This window comes from Dendrobium catenatum, unplaced genomic scaffold (genome assembly GCF_001605985.2).
Source record: "Dendrobium catenatum unplaced genomic scaffold, ASM160598v2 fragScaff_scaffold_551, whole genome shotgun sequence".
NCBI classification, from domain to species: Eukaryota; Viridiplantae; Streptophyta; class Magnoliopsida; order Asparagales; family Orchidaceae; genus Dendrobium; species Dendrobium catenatum.
In genome coordinates, this window is record NW_021319013.1 from 248104 (window position 1) to 273050 (window position 24947).

The 24947-nt window shown below is 35.7% G+C and overlaps 1 protein-coding gene across 1 annotated transcript in view; it reads left to right on the top strand.

The window, feature by feature from the left end:
• The first annotated feature begins 1076 nt into the window (after positions 1–1076).
• LOC110106824 (la-related protein 1C) overlaps positions 1077–24947 on the top strand; it is a 44359-nt gene continuing 20488 nt past the window's right edge. Inside the window, exons 1-4 of the mRNA XM_020836860.2 lie at positions 1077–1732; positions 1800–2376; positions 2460–2628; positions 2705–2795. Of these exons, the coding sequence (XP_020692519.1) occupies positions 1325–1732; positions 1800–2376; positions 2460–2628; positions 2705–2795 (1245 nt within the window). The 5' untranslated portion in view covers positions 1077–1324. The remainder of the gene's footprint in view (positions 1733–1799; positions 2377–2459; positions 2629–2704; positions 2796–24947) is intronic.

Consider the following 24947-nt stretch of genomic DNA (forward strand, 5'->3'; position numbering starts at 1 on the left):
TTTAAATTAATTGAAGTAAATCTTACCTTAATTTGATTTAGATTTAAATAAATTGAATTAAATAAAAGAATTAATAAAATATACCCGAATTGGGTCGGGTTCGGGTTGACCCGGACCCGAAGCGGGTCGGGCTCGAGTTCGGAAAACCGACCCGTTTGCAAAAACAAGTCGGGTTCGGGTCGGGTTGAATAGTGTCGGGTCAATTTCAAGTTGGACCCGAACCCGACCCGTGACTCGGTTTTGACAGCCCTACTCCCAGGCCCCCATGCTGGATCTACCCTTGGCCAGATGTATGATAATACAATCAAGAATATATTTTCCTTTAATAAAGGTTTATTGGGATGATTAAGAAAAATGATTATGATGAAATGATTTAAGATTTTTATGAAATCTCAAAGATGATTTTTTTTTTTGTGAAGAGAAAAAATGATCTTATTTGTGAAACTAGCTAAATATATCTTGTGTTTTTTGGACATTTTAGTCAATTAAGTCAGATTCACATACGTCTCGAATCCAAAACATTTTGGTTTCTAGTCAAAGTTTTTAACCAACAGATCAAGACGAGCTGCAGGAAGAGCGATCTTGCTTTAAAAGATATTCTCTAACATCAAATCAATTTGATCAATATCCAACATTTATTAAAAACTTTAGATAAATGAACATGATAGAAGGCTTATTAGCTCTCTTAATTAACATAGAAACTTTAATTTCACATAAATCAAAATAACTCTCAAACATAGAACAATCTTCATTAAAATAATTAAATTTAAAATAATCTATGCTATACTTAAAGAAATTGTGACAAATTATTTTTTTAAATCAAAGAAAAATACAAAACCAATACTAATATATTTTATTTGATTCATTTTATTAGGTATTACATTTCCCTAAAATATTTGATATATATATATATATATATATATATATATATATTATTGATTATTTATTAAAAAAAGAGAATGTAATTAAACAATTACGCAAGGCGAGAAATTAGGGCTTGGATTTGAGGGGCAGAAGTGTAATACACAAACGAACACATGCAAGCCCACATTCGTCGTATAAAAATTAGAGACGGACGCGCTTTGCAGGAGCTCTCCCAAGCGTGGGCAACAGGAACGGAGCAACCGCGCCAAATATAGAGTGGAGAAAGGGCAGAGAGAGTGAGCGCCGCTCTCGCTCACACCGTGCTCGGTTCTTCGGATCATTTTTGGAAAAATGTATCGGTGACTAAGCTTGACCTACTTGGACCGCCGTATCAAACCTTGATCCCGTCATCCGGAGTCCGCCGCCACCTCCGATTGAAAACCCTAACCCTAGCTTGCCGATGGCCTCCGCTGTGGATCCTACCTCCTCCCTTGGCACCTCTCGGCCATCCCGCAATCTGTCTGCTTCCTGGTCGCATATCGCCGCCGCCTCTCCTTCAGCGCCGTTGGCGGACCCGATTCCTTCGCGTGATTCATCGGAACGATCCTTGCAGAAGTCACCTCCCGAATCGCATTCGCCGCCTCCTTCTGAGAGCCCCGATCATGCCATCGACGGCAATGCCGCCGCCGCCGCCTCCCGGGGTAAGAAGACTGTCTGGAACGTGCCATCTAATGGCTCGAGTGAAGGGGGAGCCGTCATGGACGCGGCCTACTGGCCCGCGCTCTCCGAGTCCGCTAGGGCTTCTCCGAAATCTTCATCTTCTGATTCCCTGAAGGGCCTCTCTGATTCATCAATATCTGTTCATTTGGTGAGATCTCGAAATTTCGTTTAATTTATACAAACAAGTTGGGACTATGTTTTTTGTTTTGTACCAGGGGTCTTGCTCTCCAATCTCGAAGCCTGCTTCGAGTACCCCAAACCCTCGTCTAGCTTCAAGCCCCTCATCTTCTGCCCGCCATAAAACCATGAAGCATGTCGCTACAAATGCTGTTTTTGATACTAGCAGTGGAAGTGGTGGATTGCCTAATGGTGGAGTGGCAACGCCATCTCCTTTACCAGCCTTATCACAGATAAGCCAGCCATTGCCAGACAGGCAACCTTCTCCCAAAGGACTTACAAATAAGAACAGCAGCAACAACAATCACAATTGGGATAATTCCTCGAGGGCTTCTGGAGTTTCACACCAAACCCACGGAGGTAATGATTATCACCGCGGCTATGGTGGTGGCAGGAGGGGGAATAATGGTCAGCATAACAGCTATGGTAATAGGCGGGATCCTGAACGTGGGGGCTACGAGTGGAATCATCGAAATTTTGTTAGAGACGCTCACGTGCCACAGCTGCATCCTCAGTGGGGTGTTCGGCCATACTCAAGGCCTCCACCGGTTGCAGCTCAGTTAATTGCTCCGCCTCCACCTCCTAGGCCTTTCAGCCACAATATGGGATTTCATGGTAATTCACAAATCCATTAAACCAGCGCTGGATTCTATTTTATCATCTTATTTTTAACTGTTAGGCTTTGATCTGGTGAACAGATATGCCATCTGCCATTTATTATGTTCCGGCCCCTCCACATCCTGAGACCCTGAGGGGTTTACCGTTTGCTCCTCATCCAGCTCCAGTTCCAGCTCCACCTGTGATGTTTTTTCATGCTCCTGATCCCCAGCGTGCAATGTTACTAAAACAAATTGATTACTACTTCAGGTGTGAATTTGCTTGATTTAATGTATGCGACCATTACCGATGAAAATTCACCAAATCTCTACTGTCATTGATGCAGCCCTGAAAACTTGTGTAAAGACACTTATTTGCGGAACTGTATGGATGAACAAGGCTGGGTTCATATATCTGTGATAGCTGGTTTCAATAGGGTAAGCTGGTCTATTCCATGTTTACTTTTTAATGAGATTTTGCATTAAGTTATGAATGAATTTTGATTCATTGAATACATTGCAAACATAAAATTTTAGTATTGAAGTAGACCCCCATGTAGTGGGACAAAGGCTTGATGTTGTTGTTGTTGTTGAAGGCATGATATAATGAGCTAGGATGTTGGATTTGGACAATAAATTATTCTTAAGTTATTGAGTTTACTATTAAGAGCATGTGATCTTTATTTTCAAGCTCGTTATATTTGGTATATATAAGTGTTATAATACATTGTTATCATATGAAAACTTGATTAATTCTGTTTTATTATGGTTTCTTAGTGATAATCCCCAACAACTTTATGCTGAAATTGGAATGCAATGATTATCTAACATAATTGATATTTTTATTGTAGATCATCATGTATGTTGCAGTATTTTGGTTGTTATTTTTCCTGTCCTGAGTTCGTAGAGGCCTTAATTTCAATTCGGCTGCTGCTTCCTTTTATGCATGCAGTGCAAAAACATTCCTTTGCTAGAAAGTGTTTTTCAGTATTAATTATGTCTTACTGGAGTTTTATTTACATCTGAGTGCCAGAACATCTACAATAAATTATACAAATAAATGTCATTTGTAAGAAATAGCCTTTGTTTCATTTATTATTTATTAAATAATTCTTAGTTATTTGAAATTTATCTATTTTATGTTTGCATCAATATGTTGTGCGGTCTCTGTCTTTTGCATTTTGAAGTTTAATTTTTCTCTTGTATCATTTGAATAATCTTTGTGAAATCTTTGGACCGGCAAACACTTGGGGAAAGTTGATATTAATGTGAAGTTTGTGAGCATACGACTGAAGAAGTCCAGGCCATTATGCACTCAAGTTAAGTAGTTCAGCCTAGTGCTCTATATGGAATGATTGCTTGTCACTGAAAAGCGAATACTTGAGCTTTGTATCCTTTTGATTCACTTTTACCACTCTCTCCCTTTTGTCACCATATGCCCCTTTTTTCTAGGATTGTATGAGATGATGTATAAGTGTATAACTTTGGTGCGTATATGCCTCCAATCTTTATCATTCTTCAATTTCTGTTTTCCCCTTATTTCTTTTGGTACATTCATCTTTGATCCCTTATTCCACATTATTAACTAAAAACTGCTAGTCTTGTAATGGCATTTAACCAATGAATTTTTCATTCAACTCTTAACATTTCTTACAATTATGTATTGTCATGAAACAAGCGTTTCTACAATAATGTGAGTGCATGTTTTGGTGGTCTTTGCCAACAGTCAAAGCCACAAATTTTTTAGGTTTTGGTTCTCTTTGCTAAAGTTTTAACAGTTTTAGTTGATAGTTTTAGTCTTAGTTGACTCGTTTGTTCTTGTTTTTATAGTCTATCACTAGGTTCCATAAGGTATGTTCTGCTTTTAATTATTGCTATTTCTACAGTTCGTTTGAGTTTGAAAATGGATGTTTTTATTTGAATTTTCCTGATGATTAGAAATTCAAATTTTAATAATATAGAGTTATTTTTAGCAGATATATGTATCTAGGTCTGATTTCTTTATAAAGATGATGCCAAATAGTTGATAATGCTAGTGATGATGATGACGAAGTTGATGTTATACATATATATATATATATATATATATATATATATATACACACACACACACACACAATTTTTTTGCTCGTAAGTTGCTTAGTTTAGCACCTTGATATTTCAGGCATAATCCCAACAACCACAAAATATTTTGCTTTTTTGGATGCATTGCCCGCTGATCTGCATGTGTTGGCTAGCATTACCTTGTACTTATTGGTTTGCACTTGTTTTTCCATTCAGTTAATACACCCTGAGTTACGGCAATTGTAGCAATAACCCAAGAAATACGGAACCAAATTAGCATTGTCCAAGTCAAACTGATTTGACTGATAAATTAAACTAGCCCTCTGGGTTTAACAAGGCCTATTCTATGTTTATTTCCTACATATTGCTCTACCTTGCCCTCCTGTATTTTTTAATATTAATGATTGTATATTTCATCTACTTAGATAGTTGAGACGTTGCTGTGCTTACTGTGATGTGTATGACAACAATCGTGAAGAGCGCACTGATTTAAAAATATAGACCCATTTTACTCAGGAACGTGATATTTATTCAAATCTTCCGGTTATTTCTGGTCAAGTTTAATATATATGTCCAGTAAAATCACTACTGTCAAATATATGTTTAATGAATGTAAATTTTATTTTGTCAAATATACAAAGACCGCAGTATCTATTCGAGCTCATTGTCTTTTAATGTTCACTTAAATCTACATATTGGACATGTAATAATGAGCCATCCATAATAGTAAACTTATTTTTACACATTGAAGGCAGTCTATATATCATGTGAGAAAGTAGCTTAGCTTTTGGGGATGCTGTTTAAGCTCAATTTTTTGTCCTGTGACGAAGGACAAATGGTGTATCAATTTTAATATCTATCTTTTCATATGTTATTATAGGTTTTTCTCATTGCTCTTTATTGTTACTCTTTAAAGGACAGTGGAGTAATATTTTAATTGATTGAATGCTTCAAAGGCTCTTGCTACCTAGCCCAGCTCATGCACCTAAAAAGGTCTAGTCTTAGTTAATGGTGAATAAATGTTGTCTGCCCAATGTTACACATGACCATCCCATCAATCCATAGGTTGTTTGGCCCATGAATCTGGATGCACTATATTGGATTGAAATTTTATAACTGACAGTTTGGACTGTTTTCCTTGCATTCCGAGGTGTTCTTTTGCTGAAAGGTTCATTTTATGGAAATATAACAAGGGAGAAAAGCATGAAAAGGGGCATTAAGCTGTTGGAGAAAAAAAAAAAAAACTTGATTAGCTAGTGAATGAGGTCATAGCCATCAAGGAGTAAGGTTTGATCTTTATCGTTACAGATTGCGAGGTTTGCTTTAGAGCAAATATTCCGTTGCTTTGTCGACCTAGGGAGGATTTTTGATCCTCCCATTAGGTGATATATGCGTGGTATTGTAGAAAACATTGTCCAGCTATTTCCTTTTTAGCGGCTTAGAAATGTTTGTGTTCATTTCAGGGGATGAATCTTGTATACAGATGACTTATTTTTAAAATGGTTAATTCGAGAATTAAAAAAAAAAAAAAAACTTACTGTATCGTTCTAAAATTTTCTATTGAAGTGACACCTAGACATTGAGGCTAAAAATTGATGGGTCCTATTAACATACGTTGTTGCTGTCTAATATGTGGATGTTATTATGTGTTGAGATTTATGCACTGGAAATTAATTAAAGGCTGAATTTAGGAAGAAATGACCAAATTAATTCATATGAAAATGAAAAATATATATAAAGAAATGGACACAAGGAATGCATTGGATTATTATAATGTTTACTATTAAGGCTTTGAAAATTTTTTTATTCCAGAAAATTTGTGTTTAGTTAACCGCTAGATGATGCAGCACTGTGGACGATATGTTCTTTGGTAATGTAGTATACTGCCTTGCATGTCTTTCTTGCTGCTGTTTAGAGTTTAACATGCCACTTCTTGTTTGTTTGTTGCTTGACTTTATACTCTTTGTTTGTTGTGGGTGCTGATTTTTTGACCTTTGTTACGAATCCTGAGGACTTGTGGTGGAGAACAGCGGTAGATTTTGTTTCTATTAGTACAACTGGTTGTAGTTATTTTGGGGATTTCTGTTTCACTGGTTTTTCATCTGGCGTGAGTGACTTCTATTCCTGTGGGATTGCTTCGTGCGATTGTTTTAAATTTTTTATTTTTGGATAATGTTTAAATGCAAACTTGATGCTTATTTTTTTCTCTATAAGCTGATCTTCTTCCAATCATTTCTACTAATTTAGGAATGAAGAGTCTATAAATGGATGATTTCAGGCAAAGGAATTATCATCTTTGATTGAATTTAATTTTTTTTTGTCCTCTTTTAATCTAGTGTGTTTAATTTGAATATGTGATTCTTTTGAGTGTGGCATATGCATGAGAATTTTGTTATTGGGAAAACCATTTCCTTGTACCAGTGTGAAACTTAGTTTTCTTACTTTGGTAACTTCTTTCCTTGATCTAATTTTGTCTACAGAAATTTTTATGTTATTCAAACTGGGTAGAGTAAAATATGTTTCTAGTTATTAACAACAAAGCGATTGTGAGGTGTAAAATTACATTCTTATATTCAATGGGTGGTATTGCTGTAGAAAATTTTCAAGGTTGGTTGATGTTTGGAAGATCTATTTGCAAAATATAATATGTTTGATTTCTGAAGAGTTGAATATGCTCAATTTTTTTGATGAAATTCTGCTTCTAAGTGATCACATGATCAATTAAGATTTGTAAACAAGGCAAATATGGTATGTTTGAGTATTATGCAAGCTTTACTAGTTTTGTTGCTAACCATTACTTATTTTTAAATCATTTTATCATTTTTCATTATATCGTTATATGTCTTAAGGGATAGGTTAAGTATGAACAAAGCTATATTTCACTGGCTTTTTGTATAGCTTTGGATATTGAGGAATATTACTATCACTTTTCTGATAGGATGGTTGCACTTGTGTCGATTTCTTAAGGAAATCAAGTAAAATCTCATCTATGGTCTATGGAAAATAAACTAATGTCGGAGTAATGTATGGTTGAAACTTATGCAATTGAGGAAACACTGATTTATGGTAGAAGCTTATGCAATTGAAGAAATATTGATTAATGAATATTATTTTGAGGATGTATTGGACTAGAATATGTTTTGTATTTGCAACCTGAATCTAAATTTAATGTTTTTGAAATTGAATCTATGTTTACATCAAATCATGTTGATGAACTCAAAAATCTGTGGTCAAGATTTTGAATTAGTGTTTGCAATCAAATTTGAGCGTAGGTTGCAGCGTGTTACTAATTCTCAAAATCAAATTGGATTCATGCCGGGTAGGTCTACTATGGAAGCCAGACATTTATTAAGAGGTTTGATGGAGAAATATAGAGAGAATAAGGAGGATCTGCATATGATATTTATTAATTTAGAGAAAGTATATGATAAAGTTTCAAGAAAAGTGCTATGGAGAGTTCTTGAAAAGAAAGGAGTTAATAATGCTTATATTCAAATCATTAAAGATATGTGTGTAGGAGCTATTACTTGTATTCAAATACATGGTGGTTTTGACCAAGTATTTTTCTATTTCGGTTGGATTATATCAAGGATCTGCCTTAAACCCATATCTTTTTGCTTTAGTCATGGATGTTCTCACTAGACATTTGCAAGAGGTGTACCTTGGTGTATGCTTTTTGCTGATGATATTCTTCTTGTTGATAAGACTAGAGAGGGAGTTGAAGGTAAACTTGATTTATGGAGGTCAACCTTAGAGTCCAAAGGTTTTCGCTTGAGTAGATTTAAAACTAAATATATGGAGTGTAATTTTAGTTGTAATAGATATAGTGGAAGGATTGTGACTTTGGGCGATCAAGTCATTAATAAGAGTACACGTTTTAGATATCTTGGATCTTTTGTTCCAAGTGATGGTGAAATAGATGAGGATATTGTTAGTAGAATTCAAGTTGGATGGCTAACGTGGAGGAATGCTTATGGCTTGTTGTGTTATAGAAAAGTCCCCCTCAAACTTAAGGGAAAATTCTATAAGATGGTGGTGAGACCTGCAATGTTTTATGGTGCAGAATGTTGGCCATTAAAAGAGAAGCATAATACTAAGTTATGTGTTGCAGAGATGAGGATGCTCAGGTGGATGAGTGAATTTACCCTTTGAGACAGGATACAAAATGAGCATATACGTGAAAAGCCTGGCGTAGTTCCATTGGAAGATAAGATTAGAGAGTCGCCTTAGATGGTTTGGCCACATAAAACGACATCCTTCCATTGACCCGATTAGGAAAATAGAGGTATTAGATTTGATTTATATTAAGAAAGGTAGATGTAGACCTAAAAAGACTTGGTTAGAAAATATTAAAAATGATATTTCTTTATTAGATTTAAACGAGAATATACTTTTAACCAGACACAATGGAGAAAAAGGATTCATGTAGATGTCCCCACGTAATGGGACAAAGGCTTTTGTTGTTGTTGTTTAGGGTCACATAAAATGACAGCCTTCCATTGACGATTAGGAAGGTTTGAAAGTTTTATCCGACTCAACTTGGTGTTGAGTTATGATGACTTTCTTATTATTAAAAAATGTAATAACTACTGAAATGGTATAACTTATGCAATTACTTGGTAAAAGTTACATTAATTTTAGAAGTATAATCATATCCATGCATTAATTTTAAACTTGAGTCCCATCTTTGTACTCCAAATTTTAATCAAATGCACAAAAGGGTAACTTATTATGCCATTATATTTATAGAGAATGACTCCATATTAAACAACTTGATGATAGTTTAGATCAGTGATTTGTGGGAGCTTTAGAAATAAATTTATCCAATAACATTAATAGATGCAAGCTAACTTGGATAGATACACTAACAATGTGATGTTCTAAAAACCAAATCTTCTAACACCAAAATTGATGAATCATAAATAACCCTTGCCATTCATGGCATGACTGTTTCGAATTCATGCTTTTACAACCAAGATTTAAAATTGCGCAATCGAGTATTAAGGTGTTTTTTTGTTTGTGAGGGGAGGTGTTAGCCTCAAGGCGTTTTGAGGCGTAAGTCTAAAAAAAATATTGCGTTAAGTCAGTTGATATAATACTCAAATAATATGTTAGAGGATGACATATTAACTTTCTATTGAACTAGGAAATAACAAATTTGAATATATATGAAACAAAAAATTGCACAATACATAAATTGACAAATGATAAATTACATGAAATATAATTAAATCTAAATATTACAAGAACGAAATAATTTTAAATGCATGAATTGCATAACAGAATCATAAAACATCAAGTTTAACTCCAAATTTGTTCTTTCTCAGTTTCCTACTCATCCACATTTAATTTCTAAAGAAAGTTTAAATAGTTGGCAAAAAAATTGAAAGCATCTGTACTCCCATCACTGAGGTGATCTTTATTTGAGTTGTTATAACAAATTGGTTTCTCTCCTGCCTCATCATGCGAAGTCCAGTAACTTATTTATTTCAGTCATCTTCTTCTTTCATAAATATTTTTCATTAATATAAAGATGACTTAATACTTAACAAATTTTAGAGGAGCTAGTGTTGGTGTCCAGCTTTCAAATGATTCCCGACGGCGGCTATGACGGTGGTGTCTTCTGCGAAAATGGTTGGCTGGAGATCGAGACAATCGAGAGGAAGTTATTGCAGCTCTGGGGTGCATGAAGGTGTGATTTGTTTAGGACTTTAGTTTAAGATTTAGATAAGTTTAATAAAAAAATATATAAATTATGTGAAGTGTAAGCCTCATGCTTGAGGGGTGAGGCGAGGCGAGGTGCGCCTCAAGAAGGGTCTCAGCTAAGCTGAGGCATAAGCCTTATAAAAAAAGTTTGAGGCGTAAGCCTCGAGACATTTTTCACTTGAATTATGCTGAGGTCGTGATGCATGCAAATTTTAGTTTTGTTTTAGTTTTTTATTGTAATTTGAATGCTATAGTTATTTTTGATTTTTTTTTTTATGTTGTACTATGATGGAAGGCAACCAATAATTATGAGTAGGTTGTGCTTTGGGCTTGGCATACTTTGGGTGTGTTAGCTATTTTGGTGCCTTTGCTCTTGGGCTGCTGTTGGCTTCTCGGTTTGGGCTTGGCTGTTCGGTTTTTGCTGTGTTTTTGGGAGCTGCTATGCTCCAGCTCATAATTGCTGAGCTGCCTCTTCTTTTTCAGCTCATTACTATTAGTAGTTCTCCTCCTTTTTAGCTCATTATGTGGAGTGGATTTTGTTCTTTCTCCCTTCTCTGCATGCCCTTAAGCACATCTTTTATAATACCTACTATTTCGTTGCATGTGAGTTGACCGCTAGTCAGTTGTTCTTAGGGTAGTTGTTTTTAGTTTTTAATTAACTTTTCATTTGTTTGGCTTTTGTTTGTTTGATGTTGACATTCTAAGTTTTGAATCGAGAAATGTTATACTTGTCTTGGTGTTCTCCCCTTGTGGTTTTTTCTATCTAGTTGTCTGCATCAAGTTTGGTATCAGAGCCTAGGTTAGCATATCCTAGGTTGGTGTGTGTCTTTTCTTAAAAACAAAAAATTGGCTAATCAAAATAATCAAGGAGATTGACAACAAATGATGTAACAATTAGCGGATTTGTGACATCAAATTAACAACATGGCTAACCCTTTGCAAATTTGAATGTCAATAATCCTAATGCCCAAAATTGTGAAAGTGAGGTGGAAGTCCCTAGAAATCAAAATAGACGTCATCGAAATTGGGATCATGAGATACAAATCGATGTCCATAACTTTGAAGGTAAACTACAACCCGACCAATTCATCAAATGGGTAGAAAAGATTGATCAATTTTTCGAATGGAAGGAAATACCTTATAATAGGAAAGTTAAATAGCTTAAAACTCACTGGTCATGCATTAACTTGGTGGAAGAACTTTTAAAATAATAGGCTAAGGCGAGGAAAAAGAAAAAAAAAATCCAAAATTGAGATAGGATGAAAGAAAAAATGAGAGAGAGAGAGAAAATTTAGCAACCTTCATCATGGAAATCAAACAGTTGAAGAATACACCGAAATTTTTTATAAACTCCAATATCGAAACGACTTAGATGAATCAGAGAGAACTGTCACTAGATACATCAACAGATTAAAATGGACAATCCAAGATCAACTAAATTTACACCATGTAATCAAACTCGATGAGGCTTATCGAATGGTTCTAAAAATTGAAAAACAACATTAACTAAGTCATAACAAAGTTCCTGAAACTTATAAGCGACGACAAACTGGTGGGATTAAAATTTAGTCTTCACAACCTTCTGTGGGAACATCTGGTGTGCGAACTAAAACTTTTGAAACTCAAACTTTGGATAAGGGTAAGGGATTAATAAGACCCAAACCTATTGAACCACCCAACCTATTGAAATGCGGGCTATATATCTTTTAGCTGCTTGTAGAAAAAACAATCTTCCCAGAACTAACTACATTGAAAATGATGAAGAATTAGAGGAAGAAGAAGCAGAAAATGAAACTGAACCTGAAAATAAAATCGAGTTGGAAAGGGTTGATGTAAAGGGTGACCTAGGTGACCAATTCTTAGTAATCCGACAAGTCCTAACTGCTAAAATAGAAAATGGTGATAAATGGCTTAGAAGAAACATCTTTCAAACCACTTGTACTGTTGAGGGAAAACTTTGCACTTATTGATCGATAGTGGGAGTTCAGGTAATTTTGTTTTGCACCTGATGGTAGATAAGCTCAAATTGAAATCAAAACCTTTTGCGAAACTTTACAAAATCTCTTAGTTTAAAGGAGGTGAATTTCCTATAACAAAGTTGTTTGTGATATTATGCCTCTTGAAGTCTATCACATCTTATTGGGTTGTCCCTAACAATTCAATCATAAAACAATTCATAATGGGGTAAAGAGCACATACATTTTTCAAAATAATAAGGAATTCACTCTTTACTCTCAAAAACACATTCCCGACCCACCTGCTAAGAATGCCAAAACTGCAAAAACAACCACTCCTGAACTGCTTCTTAACGCAAATGAATTGAAACAATCTGAGGTAGCATATCTGGTGATAGGAAAAGAATCTGATCGAACCTCTCAAATTCCTAAAGAAATACAACTTCTAATCAATGAATTTTCTGACATAACCCTTGAAGAGCTATCAAAAGCTTTGCCCCCAATGAGAGATATCCAACATCACATTGACCTCATCCCTGGAGCCACATTGCCTAATCTTCCCCATTACCGAATGAGTTCAACTAAACATGAAGAGCTTCATAAGTAAGTGTCTGAACTTTTAGAGAAAGGTTTAATTAAGGAAAGCTTAAGTCCATGTGTTGTGCCTGCTTTACTTATACCAAAAAAAGATGGAACCTGGAGGATGTGTGTGGATAGCCTAGCCTAAATAAAATAACCATCACATATAGGTTTCCATTTCTTAGGCTCGATGACATGTTAGATATGCTAAGTGGTGCTAAATCTTTTCTAAAATTGATTTGAGAAGTGGGTATCATCAGATTAGGATTAGATCGGGTGATGAGTAGAAAATTGCATTCAAATCCAAGGAAGGATTGTATGAATGACTTGTTATGCATTTTGAATTATCTAATGCTCCTAGTACATTTATGAGAACAATGAATAATGTTTTAAGACCTTTCAAAGGAAAGTTTGTGGTTGTGTACTTTGATGATATTCTGATTTACAACACTCACCCCTCCGAGCATCTTAGTCAGGTGAAACAAATTCTGCAAACTCTAAGAAAATAAAAGCTGTACATCAATATGAAGAAGTGTTCTTTCATGACTCCAAGTTTGACATTTTTAGGGTATATCGTGTCTGCGAAGGGAATTAAAGTTGATCATGTTAAAATTGAGGCAATTTAAAACTGGCCCACTCCTAAGAATATCAATGAGGTGAGAGGATTTCACGGTCTAGCTTCTTTCTATCGTAGGTTCATAAAAAACTTCAGCTCTCTAATTACTCATATCACCGATTGTTTAAAAAAATGAATCTTTAAATGGACACCTGAAGCTGAACAAACTTTTCAAATAATCAAAAAAAAAAAAGAGTCGAGCTCCAAGTCTTAGTTTGCCAAATTTTGATAAAATCTTTTAAGTTGATTGTGATGTCTCGTATGTTGGTATAGGAGTTGTGCTTAGCCAGGAAGGGAAACCCATTGCATTCTTTAGTGGAAAATTAAATGATTCTCGGTTTAGATATTAGACTTACGACTTAGAATTTATGCAATTGTTCAAGCTTTTGAAATTTTGGAGATGTTATTTGATTTAAAGAGAATTTGTTTTAAACACTGATCACAAAGCTTTACGGTTTCTGGGTTCTCAAAAAAATTTGAACAAAAGACATGCTAAGTGTACTTCTTTTCTGCAAGAATATTCATTTCATATTAAGCATAAAACTAGGTGCTAAATAAAGTGGCTGATGCTTTAAGTAGGAGGTCTCATCTTTTGGTAACTGTATATCCAACCATAACTTCCTTTGATTTCTTAAAAAAACATTTATGTTAATGATCCAGATTTTAAGGATTTTTGGGAATCTTGTCTCACTTCAGGAACTGATCAATCCATCCAATTTATCATTCAACAAGGCTTTTTGTTTAAAGGTTCTAGGCGCTGCATTACAAAAATTTTTTTAAGAGAATAACTTGTGCAAGAACCTCATAGTGGGGGTCTAGGTGGGCATTTTGGTCAAGGAAAAACTATTGCTTTTGTGGAAGAAAAGTATTTCTGGCCTCAAATGAGAAAACAAATTACTAAGTTGGTAAAACCATGTAAAATCTTTCAAGCTTTCAACAGATCTTCTCAAAACACTGGCTTATATACTCCCCTTCCTGTTCCAAATAAACCTTGGGAAGATATTTCTATTAATTTTGTTTTAGTGTTGTCTGTTATTGCACGAAAATATGATTCTGTATTTGTTGTTGCATGCAAGAAAACTTCTGATGCTTCATATGTTGCTGATTTGTTTTTTAAAGAAATTATTTGTCTCCATGGCATTCCTCGAACATTTATATCTAATAGGGATACTAGATTTTTGAGTCACTTTTGGAGAACACTTTGGGCTAAGTTGGGAACTACTCTTCAATTTAGTAGTGCTTATCATCCACAAACTGATGGACAAATTGAAGTTGTCAATCGAAGTTTAGGGAATTTACTGAGATGCCTTGCTGGTGAGAAACCTTCCCAATGGGATTTGATATTACCCCAAGCTAAGTTTGCATATAACAATTACGTTAATCGATCAACTGGAAAACTCTTTTTGAAATTATTTATGGTCAGCTTATACCTCACATTTTGGATAGAATCTGTTTACCTTTGCCTAAGAAAGTTAGTGCTGAAGCCACAGGAACTGTTGATCATTTCAAATCAATTCAACAGCAAGTCCTTGAAAAACCCCGTATGACAAATGTTAAATACAAATTCGAAGCTGACAAACACCGGAAGAAATTTTATTTTAAAGAGGGTGATTTGGTTATGGCTTATTTTCGTCGTCAACGATTTCCTATTGGTACTTTTGGCAAGCTAAGCAGGAAGAAATTTGAGCCTTTTCGTATTCTGTGAAAATTGGGCACAAATGCCTATCTCCTGGATCTTCCTATCACTGTTGGAACTTCTCCTGTATTAATATTTCTGACCTTTCTTTGTATGAAGGAAATTCAAATGACTCTGTGGAGGTTGAAACTTCACCAATTTCCACTTCAATTCTAAGCAGAGATGATCAAATTGAAGATGTTATTGATATCAGGACTACTCAGACTAGACATGGAGAGCACAAAAGGTTCTTGGTTAAATGGAGCAACCGTTCGTTGACCGATTGTAAATGGATGGATGCGCCGGAGTTAAAAAATCTTGATCTGAAACTCTATCAGAGAGTTGTTGAAGCATTCTCATCAGGAGATGAGATTCTCCCACCAGGGGGGAATTGATGCATGCAAATTTTAGTTTTGTTTTTAGTTTTTTATTGTAATTTGAATGCTATAGTTAATTTTGATTTTTTTATGCTACCCTATTATGGAAGGCAACCAATGATCATGAGTAGGTTGTGCTTTGGGCTTGATATACTTTGGGTGTGCTAGCTATTTTGGTGCCTTAGCTCTTGGGCTGCTGCTGGCTATTCGATTTTTGCTGTGTTTTTGGGAGCTGCTATACTGGAAGCTCATAATTGCTGAGCTGCCTCTTCTTTTTCAGCTCATTACTATTGGTAGTTCTCCTCATTTTTAGCTCATTATGTGGAGTAGATTTGGTTCTTTTCCCCTCTTTGTTGCCCCTTTGGTTCCACTGCCTGGCTCTTATCCTGTGGCTGGTTCCTCCCCCCCGGTGGCTGCCTGTTCCGGTTCCCTGTGAGCACCCGTTCCTGTCCCCCTTGTGGTCCTTCGGCTGTTGCTCCTGGATCGCCTGATGGCCTTCTGTTTCCCCTGTTCTGATTGGTTCGGCTGGAAGTGTTTTGGACTGTTTAGCTACCTCTTTTCTCCTATAAATATGTAAAGTTTTGGGACATTTAGAGGTTGTTGTTTGTTGAGCAAAGTTCTCTAAAATCGGAGGGTTTCTTCTTGGAAAAGCTTGCGAGCATGTTCCATTTCTCTCTTCCTCTCTTTGATTTCGTCTTGGGCTTCTTATCTCTTTCTTCTCTCCACAAGCTCCACTCCACTTGTATCTTTCTTCTCGAGCTATTGGAGGTATGGTTGATCGGTTTGGTAGCATTTGCCGGAGGAGTTTTGGTGAACGTTGGCCCAAGTAGCTGTGGTGGACTCTTGGTTTACATGCCCTTAAGCACATATTTTATATTACCTACTATTTCGTTGCATGTGAGGTGACCGCTAGTCAGTTGTTCGGAGGGTAGTTGTTTTTATTTTTTAATTTACTTTTCGTTTGTTCTGAAGTTTGTTTGATGTTGGCATTCTAAGTTTTGAATCGAGAAATGTTCTACTTGTCCTGGTGTTCTCCCCTTGTGGTTTTTTCTATCTAGTTGTCTGCATCAGGCGGGCCTCATATAGCCCAATTTTAAACAATGTTTACAACCACTATTTTCATCATGCTTACTTTGAAACTAGTTAGTAAAAGTGTTAAACACGATATCAAATGCATAAATAATACATAAACCATATGCATACTAGCATCATATAATCCGAGAAAGCGATGACTGTAAAATATTATAATTTTCTTTGCTAATCAATTGCAGTTCTTGCGCTTTTGTCATATGTTGTCTTGCTCTTCTTTCTTCAGTCCAAATATATGACTCATGCTTGACTTTTACATATTCTTTTCTATGATGTTTACTTTCATATTTGCAGTCTTTCAATTAATTGGATGCTAATTTATGTTTTGAAACTTACTTCGTAGTTCTCCACCCATTTTTACTTGTCTGACATCCTATGTTCATAATCCCGAGACGACTTCCACGCCTAAACTTTGCTCACCTGGAAATTATTCGAGAAGTTTTGAAGCATTGACCAGTTATTGATTCATCTATCGTGAACTAATGGTTTTCTTTCTTGATCCATTCTTGCAATTATAATATATAAATGACATGTGATGAAAGAAAAATGATATGCCGTCATCGCAGTCCTTATTTCCTACAGTTGCCTCTATGTTCCCTTATTTTCTCCCATTTTCAGGGACTACCTTCATACTTTTTTCCTTCATGTCTAACTTGAGTGATCCATATAATATTTATGACTTGCAAGAGCTTGACAGCCATTCAGGTTGAAAGCAGGCCAAATATCAATATATATATACAATTGGCCAAGCAAGCCAACCCTATATCATCCTTAAATTATATCGGTCATATGTCTTGATAATCATACGCCTCCATCAATTAAAAGATGTGCGTCACATACATAGCCAACCGATCCTTTTTTGGGCCAAATGTCAATATTGCACATGTAATATGGATTAATTAGGTTAGTTTGCTTTCTATAAGGCATATGAATGTCACCCTTCTGGAAGCTTGGTATCAATAATCTCATTTGGGACTGTATTCGTATAGAGTTTTTTTCCTGATTTAGCATTCTTTGTCTCTTTATTCGTCAACTAAAGAAATTTAACCATTCTTGTTTTAAGTTTGGTCATACCTTTGATAAGCTTTAATAATACCTACCTCAAACCCATATCATATTATTGAGCTGTTAGACTGGTCTAGCCGGTCCATACGGGAAGGATTACGGGAATAGGCGGACAATTCTCCGGCTCCTATACGCATGAGCCGACCACCCGAGTTTCAAGGAGCAATTTAGGAAGGATTTTTGGGGTAGTTTTGGAGGGAAATTGAATGTAGGGATTGTTTAGACATTCTTTTGACTTGTATGCATTAAATAGTTTGTTTTTCCTAGGGTTAAGACATCTTGAATTTGGCTGAAATTTGAGATCTCTTGGGTTCTTTTGAGCTCTATCGGCGTCTAGAGATTTGGGAGAGATAAACCCTCCTCTCAAATAGAGGATCACTTGTATCTTGATATTTTTCTTCCGTTAGTTTGATTATCACAATAAAATTCTTGTTTTATTGATTTCTTCTTTGGAGTTTGAAAGAGTTTTCTCGCCGTTTTTTTTGAAATTGATAGGATTTACCTGAAATCTTCAAGTATTTCCTATCAAATTAGTATCAAAGCTGTTTTTGGGACCTTTGGTGGGCTGTTTTGGTGAATTTCAGCGACTGCTCTTGGGATTTCGAAGAAGAAAGTTGCTGGTTTTGAATGTCGAAGTCCATATTTTTATTTCTACAAAATTCCGGGCATCAATGGCGGCCAAGAAAATGGATGCGTTAGAGGAACGCCTCGAAGTGGAGATTGGACAAATGAAATCTGAAATTTCAGATCTCCAAACTCAAGTTTTAGATTTAAAAAAAGACGTTTCAGCCATCAATGATAAGTTTGATTCGAAATTTTTCATTATGGAGGACATGTTGAAGAAAGTGCTCAAGGGCCAAACCAAAATATTGCTGTCATAGGTGAGGGAAGGCGCCGACAACCACAAAAGCGGGGAGAATCTGAAGCCAATCAGACGAAAGGAAGATTAAGATGTGGAGATTTTGGAGGGGATAGAAAAAATGCCTCCCCTAGGACCTATTCCTAGGAAGGAGTCGGGTAGAGGCTATGTGGGGAGGTGTGAGGGGCTTGGACATGAGTGGAAGGGTGCTGAATTTGAAAGGGAAAGAGGGAATTTTGACCAAAGGAGGGCTGGATTGAAAAGATGAGGAGTTGTGATGATCCAAGGGGTGCTAAATTTGAAAGGAGGTGGGAATTTGATGAAAGGCTTGCGTATGAACGTAGAATGGATGATTGAGACACTTAGTGAGAACCACCACCTTGGGAACGGGAAATTATGGAGGGAACACAGATGATCCAAGGCTGAGGAAATTGAAGATGTCAATCTTTGAGCGGGAGGATGCATACGGGTGGATCTACAAGGTTGAAAGATATTTTGTCGTCAATGGGTTGACGGAGGAGGAAAGACTGACATAGCAGGCCTATGTTTGGAAGGGAAAGCTTTGGCTTGGTACCAATGGAGGGACATGTGATGACCCTTATGGAGTTGGAGGGAGTTCAAGGATTGTTTGATAGAACGTTTCTGAACCGGCTTCCATTAGTTTGATTATCACAATAAAATTCATGTGTTCCTGATTTTTTCCTTTGGAGTTTGGAAGAGTTTTCTCGCTGTTTTTCTTAAATTAATAGGATTTACTTGAAATCTTCAAGTGTTTCCTATCACGAGCCTATTGATATTTGTGTTGGATGACACAATAGCTCACACATCAATAAGCATAGGAATGCTCCTCTATTGAGTTGGGTTAGTTTGCTTGCTATTAAAGCATAGGATTACCACACTTGAAGAAGCATGAAATCAATAATCTCATTCGAGACCATAGTAGACTTTGGGATATCATTGCAGTGTTTGACCTGAATTAGATTAGGCAACCTATGTTTCTCTATTGGCCAAATAAAAGAAAATTAACTATTATTTTTAAGTTTGGCCAAGCCTAGAATATGCTACAATAATACCTAAATCAGGCCCAACTGATCTATTGAGCCTATGAATATTATAGCATAAGACACACTGTCCACCAATTGAAAAAATGTAAGATCTGTTGTAATATTTAATATATAGTCATTATATTTCTATAAAAAAAAATTATGTCTGAATACGTTTATTTTATTCTTTGTTCAACTTAGTTGGATTTATTCAAGAAATTTGACTTTGCTTGCTTCTAAGATTGGGTATCCTCATACAGCCTATCCCGGGTATGCCTAGCCCTTGTACCTAGTTATTATGGTCCATACACATCAACGCAAAATCTTTTACTAGCTGCTTCTAAGGTTATCATTTTCAACGATTTCCTTTCTTTCAATCCCTTATAGCTGTGTTCTACTTGCCCATGTGTCTACTGATGTATTTGGATTGGCTCGGAACCTAGTCATTTTCTGGTTTTGATCTCAAATATTCATGGGGTTCACCCTCTTGGTCTACAGAAGCTTTCAAGTTTATGCCATTTCTTTTATGTGACTCTGTAATTTCTATGCACGAGAGATTATTTATTAAGAGCTGGCCAGAGGAGGTTTGGTTTGATGTACATGTAGTTATGGAGGCTTAGTGTAATCAGTGACAAAGTTGAGTTGGCAGAGCCTAGATCATTTGATTAACCTTCTCATTACAGTAAATGTGTTAGTACATTGCTATAACATGGATGGATCTGATTGGATCGTAAGAAGAGTATGGGTCAAGAAAAAAAAATCCGTGGTTTTGGTGCACCAATGATAACTGACTAAATCCCGACAATAGGTTAATTAACTATCTATAAAATGTTTTTAAATTGCTGCAGCAAATTAAACCAAAACAAGGGTCTTGTAGATTTGTTGAGGTAGCGCATCCTGTTTCTGCTTAAGGTTCGCATTTGATCTTGGAGGATGGTGCATGTTCCAGAATTTGTATGATCCCAATGTGGTTGTGACAAAAATTGATTTGGCTGTAATGGTTAAAACACTTTTTTTTTGTCCACTATAAATTTTTATTGAAACGGCTGCTGATGTAATGTACATTGACAGTAGGGAAACAGTTGGTACGAAGCCATTTTTATGGCTTTTGGCTGGTGCAATGGCTTTCCTCTCCGGAAAGGACAGTAAGAAAAAGCTGAATAAAGAAGAAGGTGATGGACATATATTAAGGGTGTTGCAGCTATCAAATAATGCATCTTAACTTGAAGTTTCCAAATCGTATTGCTGTATGTGTTTCTTTGTTCTCTTCATCTAAAAAAGATGAATAGTTGCAGCTAATTGACAACTTTTGACAATCACATGGTCTTTAATTCTTTATGCTTGTGACTTTGGAACAAGATCTAGCTTTTAGTTAGCCTCATTGATAATGTAGTCTTATGGACTATGATGGTTTGGAAGATATGAATACTTTCTATAGTACCCATAAAAGATTTATAGTTGTGCTAAAGATAACTGCAATCATAGTAATAGCACGACTCTTAAAGGTATAAAATGTCCAATTTATTGTAAATGGGATGTTATCAAACTTCGTAGAGCTAAAATTTGGCGTATTCTGGCTTTTTTATCATGTTAGGTTTAAGTTGGGTTTCTCTATGTTTGGCTTTTTATCTTCTCATAACTTGAAATATTTTATTTACATTTTAAATGTTTAATTTTTAAAATAATAAAAAAGAAAAAAAAGCAATGCGAGTCTTAGAGCTTTTTTTCCAAAATTCACCATGAGTTGTATGACTCGTGTTGGAGCATTTATTTTTTTCCCAAAATTTTTATCCTCAAGATGACTGATGTAGGCAAGGGAGGTCAGTTCATCCCCCTATGGCCTTTCGGTTCCTCTGCCTGGCCGGGTTCAACCCCTCTGTTTTGCCCCTTCGGTTCCCTTGCCAGCCGCCCGGTTCTTTCCCCCTTGTACTGGCTGTTTGTTGGCTGTGTCCTACTGGCCTTACGAGTGCTTCTCCCTTCGGCTGTCTTATGGCCTTCCGCCTCCCCTTTACTGATTGGATATCTTGGGCGGCTGTTTGGGTTGTTTGACTCCCTCTCCTCTCCTATATATATAGAGGCTGATTTGTGACATTTTAGAGCAGTTTTGGTGAGTATTTTTTGATGGAAAACCTGAGGGTTTTTGGATAGCTTGTGAGCTATGCCTCTTCGTCTTCTTTTTCTTCTATGACTTCATCTCGAGCTTCTTATCTATTTCTTCTCTCCGCAAGTGTCCACCCCATTTGTATCTTTCTTCTCAACTAAGGAAAAGCTGTTTTAAATATTTTTATGTTCTAAAATTATGAGTTGTGAGTTGTTTTGTTAATTTTGAAAGGAAGACGTTTGTTCGTTTGCAATCTTAAGTTTTTCTAAATTTTTTATTGCATTAATTTGGTATAAGAGCTTAGGTTTTTCATGTCTAAAAGCTATTTTAAATGTTTTTATGTTCTAAAATTATGAGTTGTGAGTTGTTTTGTTAATTTTGAAAGGAAGACGTTTGTTCGTTTACAATCTTAAGTTTTTCTAAATTTTTTATTGCATTAATTTGGTATAAGAGCTTAGGTTTTTCATGTCTTCCTTTTTTTTTAAGTGTTTAGAAAATGGGAAAACATAAACCATGGGTGAAAATCAGTCAGGTAATCTTGAAGTCCAAATTCCAACCAACAGCTGGGTTCCTTCCCAAGGTAGTTTTACTGATCCATTTAAAATGAGTTATACAAACTTCAGATGAAAATGCACTTGTGTACGAAAAAATACGAGAAGAAAAAGAAACTTCTGCAAGACCAGGTTAAGAAAGAAAGAGAAGTGACTCAGAGAAAATATACAGCCTTAATTCAAGAATTAGAAGTGGCACCTTCGACTCGTCAGGAAAATTTTAAAGTCATCTCATCAGGGGAAGAGCTCTTTCAACCGGAGGAGAATCTGATGTAGGCAGGGGGGGGGTTCGGTTCATCCCCCTTGTAGCCCTTCGGTTCCTCCGCTTGGCAGGGTTCATCCCCCTCTGTTTTGCCCTTGCGGTTCCCCTGCCAGCCCGGTTCTTTCCCCATTGTGCTTGCTATTCGTTTGTTGTGTCCTGCTGGCCTTTCGGGTGCTGCTCCCTTCTGTTGTCTCATGACCTTCCGCCTTTCCTTTGCTGATTGGATATCTTGGGCGGCTGTTTGGCTCCCTCTCCTCTCCTATATATGGAGGCTGATTTGTGACATTTTAGAGCAGTTTTGGCGAGTATTGTTGGACAGAAAACCTGAGGGTTTTTTGATAGATTGCGAGCTATGCCTCTTCGTCTTCTCCTTCTTCTATAACTTTGTCTCGGGCTTAATATCTATTTCTTCTCTCCGCAAGTGTCAACCCCATTTGTATCTTTATTTTCAATCAAGGAAAAGCTATTTAGATGTTTTTATGTTCTAAAATTATGAGTTGTTAGTTGTTTTGTTAATTTTGAAAGGAAGACGTTTGTTTGTTTGCAATCTTAGGTTTTTCTAAATTTTTTATTGCATCAATGACTGAGGCACTACTTAAGGCGCATCTTTACGCAATAAAGTTCAGGTATTTGCTTTAATAAGTATTAAGGTTATGATGATTATGCATGTGTTTGTGTGTGTATATATATATTAAAACTTCATCTAAATTGAGTTTTTCCTCCTAAAACCCTAGGTTTCTCTCCGACCATGCCCTCGCATGCACGCAATCTCCGATTCCTTCCACTTCTCAACCATAGGTTGTCGCTCGACATTGAAATACTTGTGCAAATGAACTCAGATTGCACGTTTGTTTGAAGTGCAACTATTATGATAAAGTTGTTTAAAGCTGGTGTAATCACAATGAAAGAATATCTTTGTGATTTTCATAAGAATGTTGCACTGTGTACCGTAGTGCCTAATGTGAAAAAGGAGATATGTGTTTGCATGAACAAAGCGATCATGTCGAAGCATTTACTTGATGACAATTTGATAGTGTGCCTAGTGGCAAAGTTTCCTCGCTTACTTTGTAACAAATGTCAATTAGAGGTTTAAGGGACCTATAGGTCAATATATGATGAATGTATAGGATAACAATGATTATGCAAGGGATTGATCGAATGACTCTTTAAAATTTAAGATAGGCTCACAGGCGTGTTTGATGGGCATTGGAAGATTCTTTTATGAAAATTTAATCCATTTAATTTGGCAACTTCCTCATCTTTTGCCAACATGATTTGTTTTGTAGATTCTTATGTTGGTGGCAATCAGCCTTCATCCATGTTTGAGCTCAAGCCTTTGATATTAGAGGAACTGAATAGCACTAGGAAAATTGTTGAGGAGATCAAAAGAACATAGACACATATTGTAATTACAATCATATTTGATGGTTGGTTTGATATTAAAAATATGAGTTTGATCAACATTCTAATTAACAACCTTTGCAACACTATTTTTTGAAGTCCATTGAAGCATTGGATTAAGTTAAAGATTCATAATACAATTTTGAACTTTATGATGGTGTTAGAGAAGATTGGAGAGCATTTATTAAGTATCCCAAGTTATTATTGACAATGCTATTGAGTTTGAGCTATCCCTTGCCTAAGCTTGATTAATTTTTTGATTTTGATCTGAAGCTCAACTCTATGAGTTCAAGTCATTTTATAAGTTCAATCATTTATTTTGAAAATTGGAAAATAAATTTGATTTAAGTAGCTATTATGATTAAATGAAGCAAAGAATGAAAGATTATGAAAAAATACAGTAGGAAATCACTTAATAAAAGGGAGAGAGATATATACTTTAAATATTTTTAATAATTTTGTACTTAAACTTTTGAATTCTACTAAATTTTAATCTTATTTTGTATTAATAGTTTTTGAATGAGTCAACTCGCATGCTAATGAGTTGAGTCGGGATGGCTTAAGCTTTACTCGTTAGCTCATTAGCTCGAGTCATTTATCTATAGCTAAGTTTAAGTTGTCCGATGAGCCGATTTGACTCAAATACACTCCTAACATTTGTAGAAAGCTGTTGGTTATGCCTTTTGTTCAAAACAACACTCATATGGCGTGGATCTTTTTGTTAAAGTCCAAAAGGTCATGTTTCATCTTTTCCACTTTTTCCCACAAATGTACTAATTTTGCAATGAGTAACACAAGAACTTTTATTTCTTTTTCTTTTATTCATAGTGACATATGATGAAATGTTCTATACCTAACTTCACTAGGGTTTGATTGTTAGTGTCCTTTGTTGATGATTGCACTTGTATGTTATTGATTTTTTTTTCTAAAAATAAAAATTGTTATAGATACCATCTTACCCACTTGTGCTCACATTTTTTGTAACATGATCCACAATCAATTTGATTTTAAAAATTAAAAGAGGCTATTTCTGACAATGCCAAAGGCTACTTTAATCATTATCTCTTCTCTTTCTTCTTTGAAAAATGAATAATATACAGATCCTTTTATGTGTGTATGCTTCAATAAAATAGAATAACAACAACAACAACATTAAGGCTTTATCCCACTACATGGGGTCGGCTACATGAATCTTTTTTCTCCATTGTGTCTTTTTAAGAGTCAAATTCTCATATAAATCTAAAAAA